This window comes from Temnothorax nylanderi, unplaced genomic scaffold, assembly GCF_030848795.1.
Source record: "Temnothorax nylanderi isolate EJ_2023f unplaced genomic scaffold, tnyl_v1.0 TNYL_tig0434_pilon, whole genome shotgun sequence".
Classification (NCBI taxonomy): Eukaryota; Metazoa; Arthropoda; class Insecta; order Hymenoptera; family Formicidae; genus Temnothorax; species Temnothorax nylanderi.
The window spans coordinates 67,831-92,428 of NW_027249496.1; the positions used below are offsets into that span (position 1 = coordinate 67,831).

General features: G+C 37.2%; 1 protein-coding gene across 1 annotated transcript; it reads right to left on the reverse strand.

Moving 5' to 3' along the window:
- Window positions 1-132: 132 nt before the first annotated feature.
- LOC139782700 (uncharacterized) lies at window positions 133-23,169 on the reverse strand. Its single transcript, XM_071721737.1, has 3 exons — window positions 22,206-23,169; window positions 19,626-19,819; window positions 133-4,178 (listed from the first exon to the last, which is right to left on the reverse strand). The coding sequence occupies exons 1-3, from the start codon at window positions 22,564-22,566 to the stop codon at window positions 3,780-3,782; spliced, it is 954 nt and encodes a 317-aa protein (XP_071577838.1). The 5' UTR covers window positions 22,567-23,169; the 3' UTR covers window positions 133-3,779.
- Between the last annotated feature and the right edge of the window lie 1,429 nt (window positions 23,170-24,598).

Here is a 24,598-nt window from a genome sequence, read left to right on the forward strand (position 1 = left end):
TTAGATAAATTGAAATAGCAATATAAATGTTGACTGTGACGTTGCTTGAAAGTAGAGTAGATAATAGTCCTCCAACACGAAACTGTTGTGGGAATCGCTGGAGTGATTTCAACGGAGAGAAGTGAGTATGAGTATGGTGTAAAACACTAATTTCATATATTTATAGCAACAACTGTACAAGTTCCGGTTCACACATATCGATAATTACCATTCGTTAATCTTAACAATAATGGCGGGAGCAACGAAGCTGTTCAGAGTTCACGAACGCTTCCTGGCTTGCGGAGACGAGCCTTTTCCCCTCTCGTCGCCGCGCCGTCGCGTATAATCGATAATGCGCGTCTTTCGCGCGGAGACGGGGCGAGAGCGCGGCTCGCTACGCGCCAGTAATACGCAGTTTTGTAAAATGCCTCGTTAAAAAATCACATTCGTTATCGAACTGGGATATGGATTGCCTCGGGACACGATAGAAATTTTCGCACACGCTATTGTCATTAACTTTCAGAGGAACCTTCAATTTACGTCTCTGCAAAATATTGATTTTTTTCTTGTAATTTCTAAAGTTTTTATAACTAGTGGCGATTTTTTTGTCCGTTAGACGTTGGACACTAATTTCTTCTAACCAATTAACGTTTTGATACTTTATAAAACTATCGTGTATAAACGACTACTTTTTAAGAATTGCAAAAAAATATCATAACAAGTGTAACAATGTCAAATATGTCTCTAGCTTAGCTACAATTATCAGTGATAGCATATTGTTATTGATATAGTTGAGGGAGATACACCCAATCGCTCTCTGAAAGTTAAGACGGACCTCTGAAAGTTAAGGCGGATCTGAGACGAGACTTATGAAAGGAAAAAAAATATTTTCAGGTGAACTATACATACCTTTCGTCTTAACTAATGTACATTTATACATCTCACTATAAAATAGATTCAGTCGTAATCGATAAACTATACATACGCAGAATAAGGTGCGCTCGTTTATCGGCGCACACGACGAACGAGTCAGACCACTGCCGAAATTGTCCATCGTATATTGTGATAAGACAGGTACCTTCGCTCTTCTTTTGGTACGAGACACACAGGACGGTATGTAAGTATCTATCTTAAGGACCTTCTAAGAAGAAATTCCGTCGATCTGCGAATTAACGCGAATCAATCGTCTCGCGCGCTACAGCGATTCTTGATATAAAGACTTTCTTCGTAGAGTTTTGTACACTCTAAATTTACATATTTACCAAATTGAAGTTAACAAATTGCAATGTCGTAGGCTTGCAACAGAAGTTTTATAACAATAGAATATATAGAGTTGATATCAAATTAATAGTTAATAAGTGTCAATATCTTAATTGGATTTGGACTGGCTATCAGTTTCCCATGTTTTTTTAGACTAATATAGACATTTTGAACATGGAAAATATAAATATTAACCCCTTGATTGCCACACCATTTTCCTCGAATGGTCCTTAAATATCAAAAACAAAAGATTCGTGAAAATTAATGAAAGTTTATATAGAAGCTGATGATGACAAATTTTTAGTCAGATTTAAAAAATTGTTTGTCATAACCTTTATGACAACTTTTATCATAAAATTGTTTAATTTTTTTACATGATTTCAAAATCATGTTTAGCACACCCAAAACCTCCTAAATATATCTTGTTGCAGTCATTAATTTATTGTAAAATTTGAATATAACAAAATATGTCATAACAAGAATATTTTTGTGACAGCCATATATGTTTTTTTTTTAGACACCATTTTGCAAATCGGACTAAAAAAATCACATTTATAAATAGCACACCCAAAAACCCATAGTTACACTTTGCGGCGATAAAATCACATAGCGACTCTAATGTAACAAAATGTTTTATGACGACAAAATGCATTTTCGCAGCAGTGAACGCAAAGTCCAAAATGACGAGAGTTCTTGTCATCGGCAGTCAAAGGGTCAATCCCCAGTCAAAATTTCAATGTAACAATTGACACAATGATATTATTCTGTAATATTATTTTTCTTCCTTGATTTAGCAAAATGAATTCTTGTATGAGAGTCACTCTTATTACGACACCAAGCAGAGATTTCGCTCTCTTTCTCTTTTTTGTCTATTGATCGCTGCTCTTATTATTTAATCAATTAATTATTCGACAGGTCGCTGGAATCGCGCATTAAATCAGTGCAAAGTACATTCGGTCAAGGATTTGCGTCAAGGACTTTACTGTGGAAGTCTATGTTTTTTTGCTACTTGATACACATAATAAATACCGTAAGAGATTTTTCGCGATAATAAGCATAATTTACTTAGGTAAATCAATCCCGATAAACTAATCTGTTTAGGCCAGTTAATCCGCGTGATTAATAGTACTTTTATGAATACTATTCTACGCTGTGATCCTCTTGTGTTAATTCTAGCTTGGCATTGTCGACGGAAAATAATAGGGATGGAAAGCATATACTGAAAACGAAAACTTAATATCCCACGAGAGTTAGAGCGAGGCTCTAATAACATTTTCATCACATTAGTGTTTCGGATGAAGCCTATCTTCCTGCCTTATGATTATTACGAATCGACTAAATAAAAATGATGCAATATATTTAGATTTTCACTTCAAGATTACCTTACATTGATTTAATGATCACAATAGTGCTATTTAATACTCCAAATGGATTAGTTATTGATTCATTAAATTTCCAAGAAAATCATTTATGGTAAATTAAAAAGATATTAAAAAGAATGTAATGATAAATTAAAAGATATGGAATGAATTTCTAATTAAAAGAAAAGTTTTTTATATCTAATTTTATGATTATAATGTCAAGTATATTACGTTTAGATTAATTTCATAATTTTTTCAAGTTTTAATCTTAACAAATATAGAATTAATTAGAATTTTAACATATTGAATGAGTCAATATAAGAGAGTCTATAATTCTGTTTTACTATTATTTCTCGGGAACATTTAAAGTTGTCGTTTAGAGCAAACGCTTGTACAAACTCTATTATCCTCGATATCAGTCGGAATGTGAATCTGATACGAGTTTAAATCCATTTATATTACTTTTCAATTATTTTGGTTAGTAGTCTCGATTTCAATCTGGATAGTGATGTAATGTACGCTCTACTCTCTCTTTCTCTTTTCTTCTCTATCTATACAAATACTTCAACGTGTAAATTAAAGCAATCGGAAAGAAATTAAGGAAATGTATATTATTCAAATATGTGTTATACTCAAATGTCTTTACACTTATCACAGGAATGCAGAACGAACGAATAACACGCTTTATAATATACTGCTAAAAAATATTTGATGTTAAGAATTATTTCTCTGTCAAACTTAAGAGACGATATCCGATTGGCTTCCAAATCTCTGCACAATGATACCACAATCGAAATTCACTAAGTTACATTCACCTCGACTCTTAATTTTTCAATGATTGGCATTTAACGCACTGTCTTGTGTGTGCACACAAATTTCGGAATGTATCCTCAACAGACGCTACCTCCGAGCTAGCTGACACACCCTTCTGCCCGTTCTCCCGACTTGCCTAAATGTATCTTTGTCAAAAATATGTGAGCGGCGCGTCTTACCGGAGTCCTTAAATATACCGCACGATACGGATGAATTTCGCGTGCGACGGCGAACCGAAGCCCGCGAAAAAAACCTGGACGCCTCCCTGAACCTGAACGGCGCGGCGCGGCGCGTCGTCTCCGTATCGACGAGCGGGCGGCTCTCTGTATTTACACTCTCCGCCGGACCGGTAACGGGAGAGACGGTTTAGTAGAGGTTCGCGGTTTTCAGCGGCAGCGGGTCTAACAGGTAGGGCGGCAGGGCCGCCGAGAAGGGCCTGGGACTGCAGGAGCCCCAGGTACCGCCGCCGCCGCCGCCGCTGCTAATCCGGGCGTTGGGCGAGCCGTCGCCGGTGCCGTCCGCGGTGTGCTTCACGTTCACCAGGCTCTGGTTGGCCATCGGCTTGATCTCGTTCGACGACAGCACGCTGTTCGAGCCGCCGGGTGGCGTCGCCGGACTCCTCGGCGAGCGTCCCTCCGCCTTCACGGTGCCGGTCACGGGGCTGGACGCGCCGCTGTCGGCCCCGATGCCGCTCTGCGACGTGGACTTCTGCTGGGCCAGTCTCTCCTGCTTGCGAAACTTCGCGCGCCGGTTCTGGAACCATACCTGCAACATAGATACGAGGTCCGACGGCGTTAGATTTTGTTCTTTTTTTTCTTCCCTGACGATGTAATTGTACTCAATATTCATATTAATTTAGCCACTTAGATATTATTTCTTCGTTTATAACTTACAAATATAGGATTGTAATATAACGATGGAGAATGATATTTGGTGGAAGCTAGGTTATCGTTGCAATGTTACTAATACATGAATAAGACTTCTGTTAAAAATTTATATCGTGTGTATATTTATCTCTAATTACAAGTGCTAAATAAAAGTTGAAGTCGTATACGAATTGGTGTTAAAGCCAATTAATTTCTTATGATCTATGTACATAAGAAATTTTCGTGCTTACATTATTGAAAGGCAGATATCCAGATATAGTAGAAAAATTTGTCCGCAGCTATCCCAGATTATTTATTAATACGAAAATGATTGTAATAAAATTAGTTGTCTAACGAAAAAGTAGAAATGCTTACAAATTTAAATCACGCATAATTATGGTAACAATAATGATTTCCGATATACAGAACGATGATAAAATCCTTATGCAAAAATTAAATTCTCATAATTTCCGACATACAGGACTATTGTAAAATCTCTGTGCAGCATTTGAATTTTCATAACTTCCGTTCTACATATATGATAAAATTAATCCGTTAGAAGAGTGAATGAAGATTCTAGGCTTACATTTATTTTTTGGATTGTTCCTTCTCAACATCACCGTCATTATGTATATAAATCGAAATACAATTCTGAAGTTCCATCATTACATTTTGCAGTTGATTTAAAATAAAATACTTCGAATCATATATTATAATTATTTTATCGAATCATATTAATCTGAAGGTCTAAAAAGTGAGAGATTATTGAATATAAAATTATTGAGTAATAATCTTAACATGTTCCCATAGAAAGAAATTCAATGAGCTCAAATCAGTTTAGTGAACACGAAGGAGACCAAGAAATCGACCCACCTCTTTCAATCTACCCGTTAAGAAATATTTTCATAAATGGATTATTTTTAGTAAATACTCAACTTCAAATTGCAACTCTAATCTTTTTAATAAATTAATTGTATTATTTATAGAGAAGGGAAGTTATAGATTAAAAATTGCACAAGGATTTTATAATAACTGTATAATAGAGTTTTATTCGTAGGTGTTGATAAATGTAAATTGATGTTCAATTTAAAATACAGATTTTTTTATTATTATTTAATCGCGGTGTCAAACAATTACTAATTTATTCAGAAATTAAAATGGCTTAAAATCTATATTGGAAATTCAATCAGGGCTCAAGTTTACGATATCTGCGAACGGCAAATATTACGTTTTTACGTTTCCTGTCGCGAAACGAGAAATTGTCGCGCGAGGCGCGTCAGAGAGTTTCGGCGCGGCTCGTCAGAGCGAAACGGCGAGGCCGGACCCGTTCGGCGCGCTCGTAATTGGCCCTAGCCGGCCAAATGAAATATTTAACGAATAAAATAAACAGACACCTGCGGTGACCTGCATGTTAAAGTAGCGGATTTATTTGCTTTAGCGTTTATCTGACCGGTGGTGCTGTGCCGCTCATCCACCCTATTCCCCCCCTTCATCCCCCTATCTCGTCGCTCTCTGCCCCCACCGCGCCCCCGGCTCCCTTACGGCGCGGCGAACTCCCCTTCAATCTCCGTCCCTCCTCGTCACTCCCTAAACCGTTCCGTTCCTCAACGTGCGCGCACGTTGAATCCCACCCCCGGATTTTCCAGGGGCGGCTACGTTCAGGGCTCGTAGGACGTAACTGCTCGAGCTGTCGGTTGTTGAAGCTAGGGGAGACTGCACGGGGGTTAGAAGGGACGCGAGATGGGCGGCGGAGGGTGGCACCGCGGCGACGGCGGCGGCAACGGCGGCGGCGGAAGCGGCGGCGGTGGCGGCAGAGGCGGCGGGAGGCGACGGCGGCGGGAGCGCAGGACACCATGATGAACGTGATTGCCCTTTCCGGCTGGCAAACACTGGGGCTATTGGATTTTTATCAGCTGCTACTGCTGCTGCTGCTGCTGCCGCTGCCGCCGCCGCCGGTTGTCGCGCGCCGGTTGCGTAACCGGCGTGGCGATTTTTCGCGAAATTTGAACTACGCGACGAACACCGTGAGCCCCCTCGCGCGCTAATTAATCCGAAATTGATTACACCTGGCATCGCGTTTCTTCGTGATCTACCATTGATTGGAAAAAAGGGAGAAAAACAGAAGCGAGATGCAAAATCGAGCCTGGCCAGCAAGAAGGATCAATTTAATTTTGATACATAAATCTTTCAAGAAAGAGGAGACTTTTAAAAATAATGATATAGCTGCTAGAAAGTTTTATGCTATGTAAGGGGATGAAATCCGAATTAATGTGGGCTATATCGATATTTCATGACGATTGCATATTTAATAACAATAACATGTTTAATTTCTTCACACAGATTTCATCTAAAAAAAAAAATAACAACAAAATTGCAAAAGATTAGATTTTATTGGTTTTCTGAAGCTTTTCTATACAAATTTGGATATAAGATCAATTCTGCTGTTTATTTATTTTTTTTTGCAAAAGTTGTCTCGCAATTATCAACTGTGTCATGAATGTGCTCTCCGCGGTATGTGGCAAAGACAATGCTAATAATTCGTATTTGGCCACGGACCAAACCTCGAGCAGACCATAGCATGTGCGCCGTTGTTTGCCGAAGTGACGACGACGACGACGAGGCGAATTAGGGTGAGAGTGCGCGCACGCACCCGCGTGTAGCGTTAATGTTAAACAAATATACCGCGCCAAAATAAAGTGCAACAAGGCATATCGACAGATGTCCAGCACCTTCTGGATAAATATTTAATCATCTCTTTATATGGGAGCTGTACGGGAATTCTACCCTCCGCTCCCTTCCGATCATGCGCTTCGATACTTGTCCGTGTGCGCGCGGATGCGTCTCTTTACTTTGTTTTATTATTTTATCATTCTTTCACATTTTCCATTATCTATCTTGTTAATTTTCAAATTGGCTTATTTTGTTCGACGAATATTAAGAAATTCTTCATGCAAACTTTGTTTCTTAATAATTAACGATAATACTAGCATTTAAATGATTTCTTCAATTTCGTCCTCCGTTTTGCATTATGATTAAACAAGCAAATCACGTCAAAATGTGACATAATCAATTTATAGATGATTTTCTTTCATTAGCAAATACTGCGATTTAATATTTAATTTATATGATGTACTTTCTCATAAAATTTTTAGATATCTGCGTAGTATTTTCTTTAACCGGATTAATGTTACAATATTTTAATTTTATGTATCTTAATTTTATCGACTTTTTAAATTAATTTATTATCTACAATTAGAATATTAATGAGAAATTCAGTTACAATTACGTTTTAAAATTAAATATACGTGCATTGCTATAATTAGAGATGATTTTACAAATTTTTTTGGAAGATTTCTCAAATGGTCCACGCTTATTTAATACATAGAAGTCATACATATTATACATTTCTATTTATTTCAATAATAGATGTAACGATCATGAACACATAGTTTCAATAATATATTAACATTTTGCGTTAATTGCGTTAATTACGTTAATTTTGCATTCATATATGTAGCGTGAATTCAGATTGAACGGATTTTCACAGCAGTTACAGTTATTTTTATGCTCGATACTTGTTTGAGTCAAATCGCGACTATATTCGATGCTGTGTTGATGCCGATGATTAAAGTAAATATCGAGGCATTAAGAATTCTACAGAAGCACCGCACGATGGTGCAATTTGCGCTACGCTTATCCGTTTGATTCACCCTACGTTTAGGCATCGTCGTGATTTTCCCTTCTCGAACCAGTTAACCGCGGATTTCGCTCGGTTGCTTTCTGACCCCGGGCCGATCTAATTTGGTATCGGCAAGATATATTTCGCAACGTGATTAGTTCCTCCGATAGAATTTGAACATATATGCAAAATTTTGAAGTGGAGAGTATAATTCTGTACTAATCTGTAATATATATAAATAAACCTCTTGATAAAATTTTAACTTCACACTTAATTAGGAAGATATTTGAAGTTTGAGAAAAAATTGTGAAAAGAACGATATAATCTAATTTCCGTTAAAGCAAAAACGGCAAATTAATTAAACATTTCGTAAATAAAAGAAAATGCATAGAAATTGTCCTCATAATCAAATATGTAATATGTAATGTTATTTAAAAAATATGCTTTAATATTTTTCACATTGCTTTCTCCATCGACTTCAAAAACAAATATATTATTTTATTGTACTGGCTAAAAGAAGATTATTGCTATAGTAAAGTGGAATGATTTTGTTTCATGATTAAGAGAAAAAATTAATTTGATAAAAAATATTAAATCTCTCTCTCTTTGTCTCTCTCGTTCTGTCATTAAGTTTTATGTATCTAATTAATTTGTAACGGAGTCATTTCGACGATCGTACCAATAAAAGTGAATGTCTCTGTGCTACACGGAGCAGACCGTAATTAAGACTGAGATGGCAGGCTGATGCGCGTTCACCCTAAACTTATTTCCTTAATTGAAAGTCTGAATCGCTGCAGTCCGCATACAGTACATATAACAAGACAGAGTACAAGAAAAGTGATTATATTAGATCTGATCAACTTCGCACTCTCTCTCTCTCTCTCTATTCACTTTCATATAGAATATACAGCTACACATTGATTGCATGTTTGAATTATATCTCGCGAAAATTCGTTTACATCCGCATAAAAATAAAACTGCCGCGACATTTTAATAAAAATGATTAATAAAAGACTTAAATTGGCGACAAAATCTTTATAATTGAACCAGTCTTTTAGGGAAAGGTCAAATCTAAAGTCTCTTTTTGTTTCTTTTAAGGATGCTAACAATTTCAATATTTCTGACTAAATTAATGCTCTACTTTTAGATCGCTTTACATTAAATGTAACGATAAACGTCGTACTTAATTCGAAAAGTGTCATGAAGAAAGTATACCCGTCTCTTCGATTATAGCAGTCGAACAGTAATAATTGTAGAATGACGTGAGATTGTTGTCCGGGCGAAATGACGTGGCTGGTCGAGACGTGACGGAATTATTCTTGGCGGCGCGCATCCTGGTCGTTGCTCCTCTCCTCTCTCCCTTACCGACGTCCTTGATGCGTCGTTCCGCCACGGATGATACCCAGCAGGACAGTTTTTAATCACTGTAAGTGGATCTACATAGAGCTCGCAATTACCGGCGCACACTCTGGCATGGGCCCCTTGTGTATCAGCCCAGCCGCCCCCGACACCAGCCGCCCAGAGCCCGGGCGAATGTTTTCCCCATTTCATCCCTCTGTGCCACCAACTGCAGCAACCCCTCGACTCCTGGAATCGTCTCTCGTTCCCAGCCCTACACCTCCCCCCCCCCACCCTTTGTTCATCTTTTCCATCTCGGTCTCTCTTTCTCTCCCGGTCTGCGTTGCCATCCCTTAGACATCGCATTCTTCTTCCCCTTATAGTCGCTTCTCATTCTAAGTATTCATTCTTCTTTTATGCCTCTCTCTTTCTCTTTCTTTCTCACCACCTTAAAGTCTCGGTACGTCTCCCTTTCTCCATCCCTTATCTTGTTACTCTTAAAGCCGTCTCTCTTCCTATCTCGTTTTTACCGGCATCCTTTGGATTTCACATCTCCTTCTATTTCAAGATCCTTTCTTGTTTCCTAGCGTTCATCCCTCCTCTTTAACTTACGCTCTCTTTTTCCATCGTTCGATTTCTTCTCTCTTTCTACTTCCTTCTTTTTCGGCCTCCTATCCTGAGACCCTCCCGGATCTCTCTCGTCCCTTCGAGAACAAACCCTTAATCGCGAGTGTGCTCGTCTCTGTCCTTCATTCCCCGCAAGACACAGGGGGATACGTCGCGTCTTGTTTCATTTGACAGCGACGTATCCTATCGAGGGATGGAAGGAAATTCAGGTTGATTTTTCGACTGCGCCGCGCGCCGGTCGTACTCCCGAGGTCTCGAGATTGCCCTGTCCGACTTTCAGCTTCATCTCTCGAACGCTCACTTCAGATGAGCAGGTCGAAGTTCAAGTATCAATCAATTGAACGATGGAAAGATATTTCTATATCTACATCTTGATTCCTATTGTTTGTATATTTCAGTTTCTAGTATTTACAATACTATTATAGCTTGAGTATTTTTATTAAAACTTTTATTAATTGGTGTGGTCGTTTTCTATCTGTGTTAAATATTATATTATGACTGTTTTTAATCTTATATTTTTTACTTATGTTAATATAACTATGCTATATTATCTTTAAAAAATTACCGTTTTCATTGTTCTCATTATTTTTAATTCTGAGAATTGGATTTTCCTAAAAAATTAATTAAAGAAATAAAATTGTAATTGATTAGTAGTTAATTTATTCTTTTTCAAAAATCTTAATTTACCCTCAATCTTTTAATTTACAGTGTTAAATAATCTCACATTCTATTTGCGTACTGTATCGTACACAAGCATTAATCTTGTTATAATTAATTATTGTATACGTAGCATTAATATGTATTATAAAATAAAATTACTTATTGATTAAAAATTTAATAATATCGTGAGTTATTCGGTAAAACTATTCGCAGAATATATTATAACAGGAATTCTGTACTCTGTTAATGTTACTTTTGATATTGTATTTTACATGTAAACGAATACATGTAAACGATATACAATTATATCATTTTCAATAATTAACTACTATTCATGAAACACTACCACTGCAAAAGCATTCTCCGACATGCATCTATCTCTCTCGCGTACAAACATGAAATAATATTAGTATATTTTTATTTGCAAAAGAATCTCACACTTTTTTGGAAAAATATCTCCGAACTTTACTCTTTTGGTTTTAATTTCAAGCGGACTTTTCTTTAATGGAATTTCAACTATTTTTTCACGAATGCCAGTCAATTAATGCTATCGACAAATGTCATTCACCCGGTACAAAATACCGCAGCCGATCTTTCCGAAAGCCCGTGTTTTCCACCCACGTTTCGCGCATCGATATACATGCCCGCGGGTGAATATTAATCTCGTTAGCGGCGAAAAACACAACTTCAATCGCCTGTCCCATATCGGGACGCTATTGCCGCCTCGCTCCCTTCGCAATATTACATCCCGCGCACTTGACATCCCAATCTAGAGAGAGAGAGAGAGATAGAGAGAGATAGAGAGAGAGCAAGAGAGATCAGGTTTGGAACGTATTATGCACAGCTCCGCTGCTCTACTACGTTAATGGAATTGTAATTTATACTGGATGACATGTGACTCAGAGTAGCGAAGCGTGCCGCCACGCGACGGCCGAGGCGTCGTAGTCAATGGGACATGTGGTGTAACGATGTAAGAAACACGAAGTACATAAAGTATCGTTCACATAAAGCTCATCGCAATTACAATACAATAATGATGTAATGCAAAATGTTTAATTTATTATAATTTATTCGAATTGTTTGCGTAAACTTCACTATCTAGTACAGAAGTGAAGATTGGTAAATTTTTCGCCATGGGTATAAGTTTTTACGTCTGTTAAAAGTGAGTAATTGCATTCGCTATTTATTATTATTTTAATATTGCAAGCGTTATATTTTTAAGCTTGTAATATTAAAACAAATGTTCGCGCATATTACTGAGGGTTGATACGTTACGATGTCAAAACAAACGAAAAATTACGTAGAAACTCTAACTTTTGTCAGTTCAATTACACTATTAAAGCAAGCTTTACTTCAAAATGCATTATTTAAAAAAATGTCTTGTTGCTTAGAAACTAAATTTTCAAAACTAAAATATATCTTTCTGTGTTATTTTTCTGTCTCCCTCCTCCTAAGTAATTATATTTTAAATATATAACTTGAAACTTCCTTTTGTATAAAAGTCTCACGTATTCAATTGTTTATATTTTATACAGTACTTTTAATTAAGAGATATCGCGCGCGGAGAGCTATATGTTAGAATGCCCGCAGCGACATGACTGCATCAGTTGTATGAACGGGCCTTAAACCGACAGGCACAAATTCACTGCTAATCAGAAACCCGTCGTCCCTTTGTGTGCAGCTTCTGTTGCATGGCATTGGTCCAATCGTAATCGGGAGAAGATATGGGTCAGCGTTGATTAATCCTGCGCCACGTTCATCGCCGATAACCAGCGCGGAAGATGGAAACGTGGAGCAGGACCCGCAGGTATAATTCAATCGCCGAATGACTCACGACCGCCTTCTCGAAGACAGATGAGCCGAGATCGCCGGTCTTGAGGAACCTTGTATATCACGCGACCAGAATAAAACGCGGAGGGGATTCGTGATTCATTTGGAGGCGAATATTTTTAATGACTAAAATGCATATTTTATTATGCATAAAATTGAGCAGAGAGACGCGTTAAAGCTAATAAATATTTCAATACAACGCCATGGAATGAGAACGATCGATATCATCCAGCGATCCTGAGAAATGAAAGAAGAAGATTATCCATATAAAAGATATACATTTTTTTCAATATGATAACTATAATTTAGCAGTACGTTGGGATTTATAGCAATAATTTAACAATTTTGATCCTTTTTTCTTTTTCCACATTAAAAACATAAAGGAAACATCTGAAAGAATCAGAAACGCGTAGAGTTTCTATCTTTATATATTCTTCTTGAACAGAAGAATGAATCTGCATGAATTTAATGCGATTATGAAAACGACGATAAAAGGAATGAATGAGAAATTACAATCTATTCGAAAGAAAAAATGTGACGTAACCGTTACATGCTTTTCGAACAGTAATCAGAGGAATTGAATCTACAGGATACTAATTGCCTCATCATGGATAACAAGTTTTTCTCGTGAAGTGGTTTCGAATATTGCGATCGTTTCTATTGATCAAACTCGCTTCGATATTCGCTTCCATTTGGAACGAGCAAAACTGTTATCCATGAGTGTCAAAACGAGTAACATGTTTTTTAAACGCATCTTCGCTCAAAAATTGCTTCTGACAGTGCAAGTAATAATCTCGACGAAAGGCATGATCAATAGTACAGCGTTGCATATGCGAGCCATGTGCCGAGTTGATTTATCAATATTGCACAATAAAGGGCATTAATATCATCAATAAAATATTAGCGCTAATCCGAGCGAATTTCTCAGATAGAACGGGTAAAGTTGTTGCTGGCAATAATATTCTATTAGAAAGAGAAATTTTAGAAAGAGAGAGAGAGAGAGAGAGAGTTCTTGTTTATTTTAACATACCTATATTCTTATTAAATATTACTTTTAAGGCAAGTTTTATTTAATACTGATATAGTTTCGATAGAATTACCGATAGATTACATTTTGAATTACATAAAACAATTCGAATTATTTATTTCGAAAAGATATCAAAGAGTAAGAAAGTTATAAAACTATTTAATAAATATACAAGTTATTGAACTGGCACGATAAGGAAATAAAATAAGAAAATGTAAACAATATAAAATAATACAAATGCTAGATATGTATTTTTTCGGTCAGCGACTCGATCTTTATGCTTAATATTTATCTTAATACTTTTGCGTGAATTTATATACACTTCTTCGCTCAGCAAATTAGTTTCAAGCTGAAGCGGGGATATTAAATTGATAATTAATTTAATAATAATAATACTGAGATAAGCACATTTAAAACAGCAAAGGATTTATTATGAACAATATCACCTTAACCAGAGTATGAACCTAGACTTTCTTATTCGGAACGGGCATCTTTATCAATTCGGTTACTAGGCATGTATATCCTTATTAGCGTCATTATTATTAAATTGATTATCAATTTAATTATGCGAATTTACTATTTCAGCTTCCGAGTTTGACACTGTGTTTCAAGACCAATATATAATTGGCGTGTAGTTTGTTCAGCGGAAAAATGGAAACTCACGCAAAAATATTAGACACAAAGTTTCAATAAGGACCCAATCAAATAAGGCATATTTCTATTTATTTGTGTTATTCTCATATCGGTCAATTTTCACTTACTATATTTGTTTGCGCTTAGAAACAGTAAATAAGTATTGTGAAAGAAGCTATTTTATTTATGTGTCCCAGTACTATTTCGTGAGCTACGTTCCAATGACTACTAAATTCTCATAAAGTTTTCCAAATTTGCATTTATGATACTGATATCGGTTACCGTGATCATACCTCGATATTCTTTCCAATACTCGATACGTCACAGCCGTCGAAAATGTCATTTATACAGAGATACTCTTTTCGCCGTTTTCGGTACCGCAAAGCGAGCAGTCGATCTCACGCGCGACGATCAAGTTATAGCCGCTGCATAATGCAACGGATAGTGTTACAAATTCAATCATCTTTCGGATATTTTTATCGACGTCAGCCGCGCCAACGACGAGAGACGGGATATTTCTACGCGGTGTAACACATGCGCGTCGAGAGAATCTCGACTATCAATAGCACACTGACTTAGTTATGCGCTCCCTACCTAATGCTGCCAACTAGAATTCCGATATCCGTTAGAGAACCGGCCTCTCTGTTGTTGCAAAGTAATACGATCCAGCGCGTTTTATCTCTTCTTAAGGTGCGCGCATCTGCCGCGTTTCACCGCCATAATTACGTTCAATCGATTATCGAACGTGGCCGGCATTATATTCGTTTTGCGTTATTTCATAAATGCGAAATTCAATATCTAAATTTCATAGAGTTTGCTAAAAGAGGCGAGAAAAGAATAATAAGCATTTTGCTAAACTTAGTAGAACGTACTAAGAATATAGCACGAAACGGATACTTTGAAGTTATGCTTTTGACCACTTTATTATTAAATTCGATTAAGGCTTTATGGATAAAAGTGAACTCAATAATTGCAATACATTAATTTGTGTAATGTGCAATGGTGTATTTCGTATTTCTTATATAATTAATATGAAAGTGAGAAAAAGAGTAATACATAAGTTACAAACGCAAAACCGTGTTTTATCGATATTTAGTAAGAACATTAAAACATTTAAACATGCTGTGCTTGCTGTAAATGCATCATCGATAAATTTGCAAACCTGGAGACAAAATACATATAAAACATATTCTAATAAACATGACGTCGAAAAAAAATTTACTTATTAACTATTACGACCAGTAAGCTAAATTAATATTTAATAACATCTATTTGTAGTAAATATTTATATTTTTTAAATCTTTTTCATTAATAATAGCGTACTTTGCGATTTATATAACAATTCAGATAAATAGCAGCAATAGTGCGATATTACTATACATATATCCTAAATACAAGTGAGAATGTGTGAACTAATATTCGAATGCTCGAAAAGAGAATGTTGAATTTGGACGTGTGACTCATCTGGTTTGATATATTTACAAATTCAGAACAATCCAGGATTTTTCGGAATTTAAACAAAAAAAAAAACGTTCTAACGATACTTTAAAAAATAAAAAATAAAGCTTGCTTTGTACACGATAAAAAAAATGTTTACGCTAATTTATTACCGTTAGATTTAAGCATTGTCGAGTCGACAGAAATGTTACTTTATATTTCAGGCCAAGTAAAACTCTAAATAACAAAAAAATATAGAAATAGCAGAGAAACAATAATAGCAGCTGATTAGGCTGCATTACGGATAAATGGAGGGAAAAGAAATAAAGGTAGATAAAGCTCTTCGCGGGATAAAGCTCTATCGAACACATATCCGTGTAACTGAATTTGTACGACGCTAAATAAAAGTGGAGAGGTAAGATGAAGATAATAATAGCAGCTGATTAGGAAGTATCTTAAATGAGATATGAAGAAGGAGAAATAATGGTAGATAATGCTCAAGGAAAAGAGTTAACGGAAACATTCCTGCGTAACTTAATTTATACTTCGCGCTAAGTGAAACTATAGATAGCGAGAGAAAATAGGGGTAGTAATGGCAGCCGATTAGGAAGTATCCTGGGAAGCAGGATGTGCGATGAGAGGGGGCGAACGGAGGAAGCCAATGACTCTCGCGATGCGAGAGGGAGGAAATTTTATCGAGCAGCCGCCATCGACGAGATGGAGGGCCTCCGAGAGGGATGGAGGCGGAGGGGCGCACGGGGTTGAATCGGAGGGTTGGAAGACAGCGAGGGGGTAGGGTAAGCTCGCAGTAGCGAACGAACGAATCACGAATGAAGGGACGAGGGAAACTCTTGAGGGACCGTACGTCCTGTCAGAATGGAGGAGGGCAAAGTCGAGCAGACAAAGGACTCTTACCCCACCGCGGGAGGATAAACCTCACCAGAGATGGCGGTCGCGCCGCGAACCCGCAAACTACTAGAGTATTAATAGTTATCTCGCGCTTCATTATCGCGCGGTCCTCGTTCATGATACGCGAACACGTTCGATGATGCATAACGCGGCATAATCGGCATTCAGATGAGATTAATATTTACGAGGAAATCTTTTTGGTTGCTTTTAATCGCGTTTTATTTCGGTCAAATTGCCCTAGAGTACAAATTAAAAAGTCAAATTAAAAAGGAAATTCTTAATACGCCTCGTATGGAAGATAGAATATAAATTGTGTAATCATATATTAAAATTTTTTTAAGGATTAGTATATATAGAAATGAGAGAAGAAGAAAATCGCAAAAGAGAAAAATAAGAAATAAAAAGGATTTAAATAGATACAGGATATTTAAAAATATTGAGAGGGTGCATGTGAATCTTCGTACGAATAGAAAAAGAAACTCGTAAAAATAAAATACGCAGGTTTTATGCTGAATATCGGCGTCCCAGAAATGGTTCCTCCTCTCACTTCTTAAGATAGATTGAATAGCTTTATTTCCACTTAGAAAGTTCAAAGACCATTGAGAAATATTTTCAACCCGCGATTTTTCAATGGACGCCAATTTAATGAACTTCCACATTAGCAATAATAAAAAAAAAGTTCTAATTTCTTTTTAATACATTCTCCAAATATTTTGTTAATTGCAATATGTAACATAAATAAGTTGCAGATCATAGCAATATTAAGACATGACGAATGGTCAAGCATATATTTTGCTTGCCTTAACCTTGGATAATAAAACTTTATAATTTGGCATCTTCCTAGCGTTACTTAAAATATCAAGATACTGAAAATATATAAAATACATAAAAAGAAGATTATAAAAAATATAAGAGAACACATAGAAATGTGTTTAATCAAAGTTAATATATAATAATAATAATGTTTAAACATCTATTTATCAATTTATAAGTTATGTACATTATATGTATGTACATATAATTTTGATAGTATTAATAATATAATAATATTAATAAATACTAGTCCTTTTTAAGAAATGATAAATAAAGATGAGATATTCCAAGGAAGAAAATGTTAAGTTTGATTCAAATATAGATACACCCAAAATTTACACCTATATAGATTTTCATATCCTGCTCAACACAGCTGCAATGATTAGGAGTGTAGGGTCAAGGGGTTAACGGCAGCTTAAGTAACTTGCCGTCGCCAAGATAATCGCGCTCGTCGGTGCAAAAGTGGATTATACGCGTTGGAATATCAAGTCGTCGCCGCAAATAGCGAGCGATTTGGTGCAACAGTCGTCGAATCGCCATCTCTAATCTCGCCGTGTAATAATATCGTGATCGTCGATGGCGAGCGTTATATTAATCCGTGCCTACACCGTCTCAGAGATAAGATTAAATTTATTGCCTCCCTCCTCCGAGCCCCGAGACCAATGAAATCGTCCGCGCTTCTCGTCCGCGCTAGATAATCTGAATGAAATTCGGCGGAGAGAAGGTACTTCGGCGGCGCTAAGTGATGCACGTCAGTCGGGAAGTCTAACTTTAGGACCCGTTAGCGTCTGGGGAGCTGTCTAATCGCGTTACCGTACATGTACCTCACCTGTCCTTCCCCGCGACACCTGCGTCTTTTCCAGCGCGAGCAGATAACGTCACGGATGCGTGTGCGAGAAGCGAGTAGAGGGAAATCGGCGAAGAAGCTGTGACAGATAGCTCCCGATCTTAACGTGCTCTTAAGAGAGATCGTGTAAATTTATCTCGCATAAAACTTTACCGATTTTACCGTACATCAGAGTGTCCGACGAGAAACTAAAACGGCAATTGTCCTATCGCGATATTGATCTTCAAATTATGTACAAGTAATGCTCAAAGTTGGTCAATGAAGTTCATATAATGTAAATAAATTTAAAAAAATCCCAACTTTGTACAAATCATAATTTAACAATTTAGTTTGGATTTATTTAATGTAATATTTCCGTGTTCCCTTTGCACTCTTAGCATGAAATGTGACTGTTCGATTTTGAGTTTTATTTGCTTAGAATAAACATTACGATTAATATAACGCGAGAATTTAATAAGCATATGTGATATAACAAGCATATGTAATTTTTGTTGTCAATATTGGAAATTAAACAATTACGAGATACAGTTTCTCAAAACAATTTTTAAGAAAAAGTTGACTTAAAATATTCTCAAGAGATCAGCATTTTTGAAGATAGTTTTAGTAATTTGAAAACATCCAACATATCATAAAAATACACTTTGATTTATGCATGTATAATGATCCGAAAATGGTAGAAATCAAATCGCGGAAAATGAGAACAATTTTCTTGAACTCAGTTGTCACACTGAAGAATATTTAAAATGTTTATCTCCAATTAAATAGTAAAGTAAATTGGGAATTGCCCTCATGCATCTCGTTTGGAACTCCAAATTATTCTAAAATCAAATTTCCGAGAATTATCGCATAAATAAAATATAAAAAAAGAAATTTTTTCACAAAAAAAAATCGCCAGTCGTCGTTTAATGTTATATTTTTGCTGCTTTCAACGGCGAAAAAGAGTTCCAAAATATTACGTAAGCGTAATTTCATACGTACGGAGGAATAATTTTACAATAATGTTTGTACAATTCTTAAGTCGTTTATCTTTTGTTCATGATAATCCGTCATGCGTATTAGACAGTATAATCCATCAGCTCGCGACTCGCAGGTAGCCATGAAAACGAAAATGGAGGCTGTAATGTAATTACACTACACTCCTGTGGACTCACCCTCAACTTTCCGTCAACAACCCTCTCTTTTCGCAGATGAAACAAAGTGCGCGATATGCAATGCAAAATTATATATGTACGTATAGACCAAGAAAATGTGTTCTTTCCTTATAATAGCCGTTAAAAATTCTTTTAATCATCATATTGTTTATATTGCGCAAATGCTCGGTTCTTAAAAATTAATTTTATATCAAATGTTCTGTATTAGCGCTATAATTAGTTAGATTTTTACAAGAAACATCATATTCATGATACGATATTGACGGATAAGAGTATTATTACGATCTCTTTTTCTCTCTGAGATAATTAAATTCAAACTTTCGGTGCGGAAATTGCTCATTAAAAATTTTAGGAAAAAATAATTAATTGGGAAAAAACAATAAGAACAGACTAACCTGCACTCTAGCTTCCGTCAGATCGATCTTCATAGCGATTTCTTCTCTGGTGTAAATGTCTGGATAATGCGTCTCCTGAAATGCACGTTCCAATTCTTTCAGTTGAGCTGACGTAAATGTCGTTCGTATCCGACGTTGTTTTCTCTTCTCCGCGAGGCCGTCATGCCCTGAGTAAGCTTTATATCCCAAACCGCCTGGAAATTAGAAATGTAGAGAACGTTAGCAAAGATAAAAATAATTATCGCAATGTAGTGATAAAAAGGATAATAAGAAACAGTATTTGAAACACGAGTCCACATTCACTATGCAATAACAATAACAGCAATAATTGCAAAATGAATTATTAATTGAAACACAGCGCAAAACACATCGAAGAAAACATGGATCTTTATTTTGCCGCGTCATAAATATCAAAAGGAACAATCTTTATACATATTAAAAGATAAAGTAACAAAAATATGAGTAATTGTACCAATAACAGTAAATGTAACGTTTATAATGGGAATATATATCGCACTTCCAGTTATTTGTTTTATACAAGTACAAAATTTTATTAGCAGAATAAACAGGGAGGAATTAACTTTCCTGCAATAATATTTATCGTATATCTTTATTATATAATCTTTATTTTATCTCTTATATAATCTATATTTTTATTCTCGAAAAAATATATATACGTGTGTTTTATATGTGTTAAAATTATTACTATAAAATTTATATCAAAATAATTAAAATTCCATGTTTTTAGAGACGAATAATTTCATTTTTCGATAACATGATAGACGAAAGCTTTTATTTTGTACGATTGATATCACATCTGATATCCTTAGGACAGTTTCGCTTTGGTAGATACATTTATAATTCTATCGCCTCCAGTGAATTCATAAAACGTTAATTGAAGCATGACAGATACTGCGTTGCATAATATATCCGCGTGACATTCTTGCGCGCACCACATCGAAACAACATGTGTGATGTTGAATTCAATCGAGATCAATTATCAACTAGGGCGCAGGGAGCTTAGCTCCCTGCTCGTGTGTGACATGTTTAGCCCCTTCTAAATCGCCGGAACAAACATAACAAAGCGTCGCGCGTTCATAGACCGACGGATTGACGCGAGGATAAAGGAGCTCTTGTTAACCCATGTTCTTGTTAAGCCGGAATTATGAATTATTTATTTGTTATGAATAGTGTTAATATCTTAGTATACGATAACATGATAGACGTTAATATATAATATTTTTCGATATTATTTATTAATTTGGATTTGCAAACTTGATCTATCCAAAATGACACAGAGAGACTTAAAGTCGCGAATTAAATATTCTAATATAAATAAACGATAATAATAATTATGTTGAATGTTTAAAATGCTTTGTTTAATTATTAAATAATTAGATAAGCATATGTGAGGTAACTGTAATTTAAGTTTTCTGATAACTTCATGATACTTCATAATATTTTGATATTTTTTCAACTAATTTATTAACTAATTTATTTTCAACTATAATTTTTCAACTAATTTATTTGTAAATTACTTGCATAGCGTATTATGTGTATATAATTGTAGATTGCGTACATTTTATGTATATAAAATATTTATGACTTTTCAATGAATAATTACACGATATATGTCCATGTTGCTTTAATAACAAACAAATTCCCTGAATTTATAAAGTCAATTTTTGTCGAAGAAAATTTCGTAATCATTAGAAATATGTCTCAACAATCCTATTTTAATAATAGCTCTACTTAATTGAATGTCGAACCAAACTTCTCAATAAAATTTTCTTGAAACTTAAACAAAGACTGAAGTTTGAATATCTATTTGCGTAGTCATATTCTAATAGACAAAGAAAGTTCTTCATTCATAGTTCTTCATTATTCTATAGTCGGAAACGTTGGAACAAACGACAAAGCGAATTGATGAACACGTAGATAAACTAAATAGATTTACGAGGCTCTCAGAAATGAGAGCCAAAGTATAGGCTCGAAATAATTACAAACAATTTTGGCTATTCTAACGAGAAGCGATACTCGGAGAGGGGAGAGAATTAGGCGACCTAACGAGACTTCTCTCTCTCGAGCATAGAGAGCAATCAGAAGAAGCACGGAGAAAGATTCGGTCGCGCGGATCCGCCAACTATTGTACGACGAAATAAATTGTGACACTTTCCTTTAAGACTCTTCTTTTGCATTTAAATATTTCGTATTTCTTGAGTGTGCTTATCCACGTCTCCAATCAACGAACTGTTTCCTACAATTCCAAAAACTATCGACGTCTCATCGTGGAAGAAAAATCGACACCAAATTTGTTGAAGAACTTGTTATTGAAATGCGATAGAATAAATTAGCTCTAAATAGAATCAATTATCTAAGAAAAATAAAAAAACAGCCACACATCAAATCTTCCTGATACTTTTGAACTAATTGTAAGACAAAACATTTGGACTCGAGTTTCGATTCCATCGTAGCAATTACAGATTTAACAATTACATAATTCGGAAATTACCCGAAAGTACACTAATCAAAAGCTCCAACGATTGAGCACTTGAAAAAATACGCTCAAACGTCACTCACTCTGAAGATTGATGGCCGACGGGAAGATGGAGGCGGCGTGCCGATGGACTTCCTGGGACCTGGCGGCCATTACGGAGCAGGGGGTCGAATGGGCCCCATGGTGCGTGTGGGCATGGGGGTGCGCGGTGTGATGGGCCGTCAGCGGCGTGCCGCCGGCCGCGGCGCCGGCGGCAGCGGCCGCGTTACCGGGATACCCGGCGGCCCGTGCCGCGGTGTAACGATACGCCGCTTGGCTCATCTGCGAGCACGAGCTCAGGTCCCCGTAACTACACTGCATCTCGCCGGCGGCCAAGGCGCAGCTGGAGGCCTCGAAACCGGCCGCTGCCGCGGCCGCGGCCTGATTCAGATACGAGTAGTCCATAATGCCGCGGGCCTGGCTGCAAGTAAATCCACTTTGCGTTACTTCGACGACACTTGGTGCTCGGAGAGTCGTTTCTTCGCACTCCGGTGGACAGTGAGGGACCACGCGTGTTGGCCTTGAATGACGCGCACCCGAAAAAAAAATCGACGGCTGGCTCAGTGGCTGTTAAAAGTCACGACGTCTGACACATTGGTATTGTCCGGAGATATAGGTATACGATGTACAGTGTCCCTTGCAAACTTTACGGGAAAAAAAGAGACACTCGCTGCGCGAAAACGTGCGAATGTGACGACGAATGCGACGAATGAGATTTATAGAAGGTCACGTAAGCGCCGGCGGCTTTTATCCGGGCCCGTTTGTACCCGCGCGCTCTTTGGGCCCGCTCGTCCGCGGACCCCGGGTAGACGCGAGCGGTAGGAGCGGCACGCCGCTCTCTCGTCCGCGACGCTTCAGCGAGGGAACCGGGAACCGTGCCGGGCCGCCGGTTGGGTTCCTCGATAGCGGCTTATGACGCGTAATCGGATCAGCGATATCAAATTATTGCGATTACACCGCGGATAGGAAGAAGTTTTCCGGCCCGCTTAAGAGCGCCCCGTACGACCGACTGGTGGGTCTCCTCAAAATCAAATGATAAGCTTAATTCAATAACCGCCGGTGCCGCGGGTAGGAGCGTGGGTGTGGCCGTGGCTGACTCGCAGGGGTTGCGTTTCCGTGGGGGGGCCTAGCCGCCGCGGAAGCTGATTCGCCGGCGGCTGGAACATCCCCGGGACGAGAACGGGGGTTGAAACACCGCCCCGTGTCGGTAACGCCGACTTCCACCCCTCTCTCTCGAGATTTACGCGGCACCACCTCCGGGTTACCGGGACCAGACAACCCTCTTCCCCAAACGGCCATCAGCCCGAATGAGTGCTATCATTCGATGACGCGCCCCTCCGGCCGCCCCACCCTCGGCTCTACGATCGATCCCACGCAGAGACGCCGGCGACGACGACGCCACGGAGGACGCCGCCGCTGTGTCCTGGCAGGCTCCAGTGGACGCGAGGAGCCTGCAGGAGGCTGCGTCGCGTCCCGTACCGCGGCGGCGAAGATCCTCGGAAGCTGTTTACACCTGCGTGCCGTGCCGTGCCGTGCGAAGGATATCACACAGGGCCGAATTATTCGCGTCGCGCGTCGACGCTAAAACGCCTGAAACTGGTCATGTCCTGACCGCTAAATATTAAATCAAAGAACGAGAGATGGAAAGGCAGCGAGAGATAGAAAAAGAGATAAAATATATAATATTGTTTCTTAACAGATTTATCGAATGTGTATCAAAATCAATCTTTTAATACAAATTTAATCTACATAATAATTGCCATAAAGCAATTTCTATCTCATTTGTTTCAAGCAGCAAGATTGCATCAAATAAAATTTCTCCTATACATCTCATTTTTATCAGATTGATTAAATTAATCGCTTTCTCTAAGATCCTAATAGTATTACTACTTATTTGGAAAAAAGTTTAGCGATAATAAAAATCTTAAAAGCAACTTAAAAATATTTTTTATTAAAATGAAAAGGTAAAGAATATTATTTACAAAATATAAAAAGTATACTTAAGTACCGATATTCTTGAAAAAGATATGACAATTACTATCTGTATTAAATCTGTATTAAAAGAGTGATTTTTTTGACACATTTAATAAAAATGTTAAAAAACAACGTTATTTTCTTCTATAGTACTTTTCATTAGAAATGGAAGCTGGTATAATTTTGGTGAGAGTTAAGTAATCTCTATGCTTTAGATAATCTTGTAAGTTAAATGTAATGATTGACGCATATTTTATCATGTCCGTCGTATGGAAAACTAAGCTCACTAAAATTATATAATTTTCATTATTAGTGACAGAAATTGTGGAAGAAAAACCAAGTTTTTTATCCAACTACTAAAAATCGATTTATAACTTTCTTCTATGTATAAAGTGAGAAACTATTTTTGTGAATATTCGGCTGTTTTAATGTTCAGATTTTGTCAAACGGTATTTTGGAGATG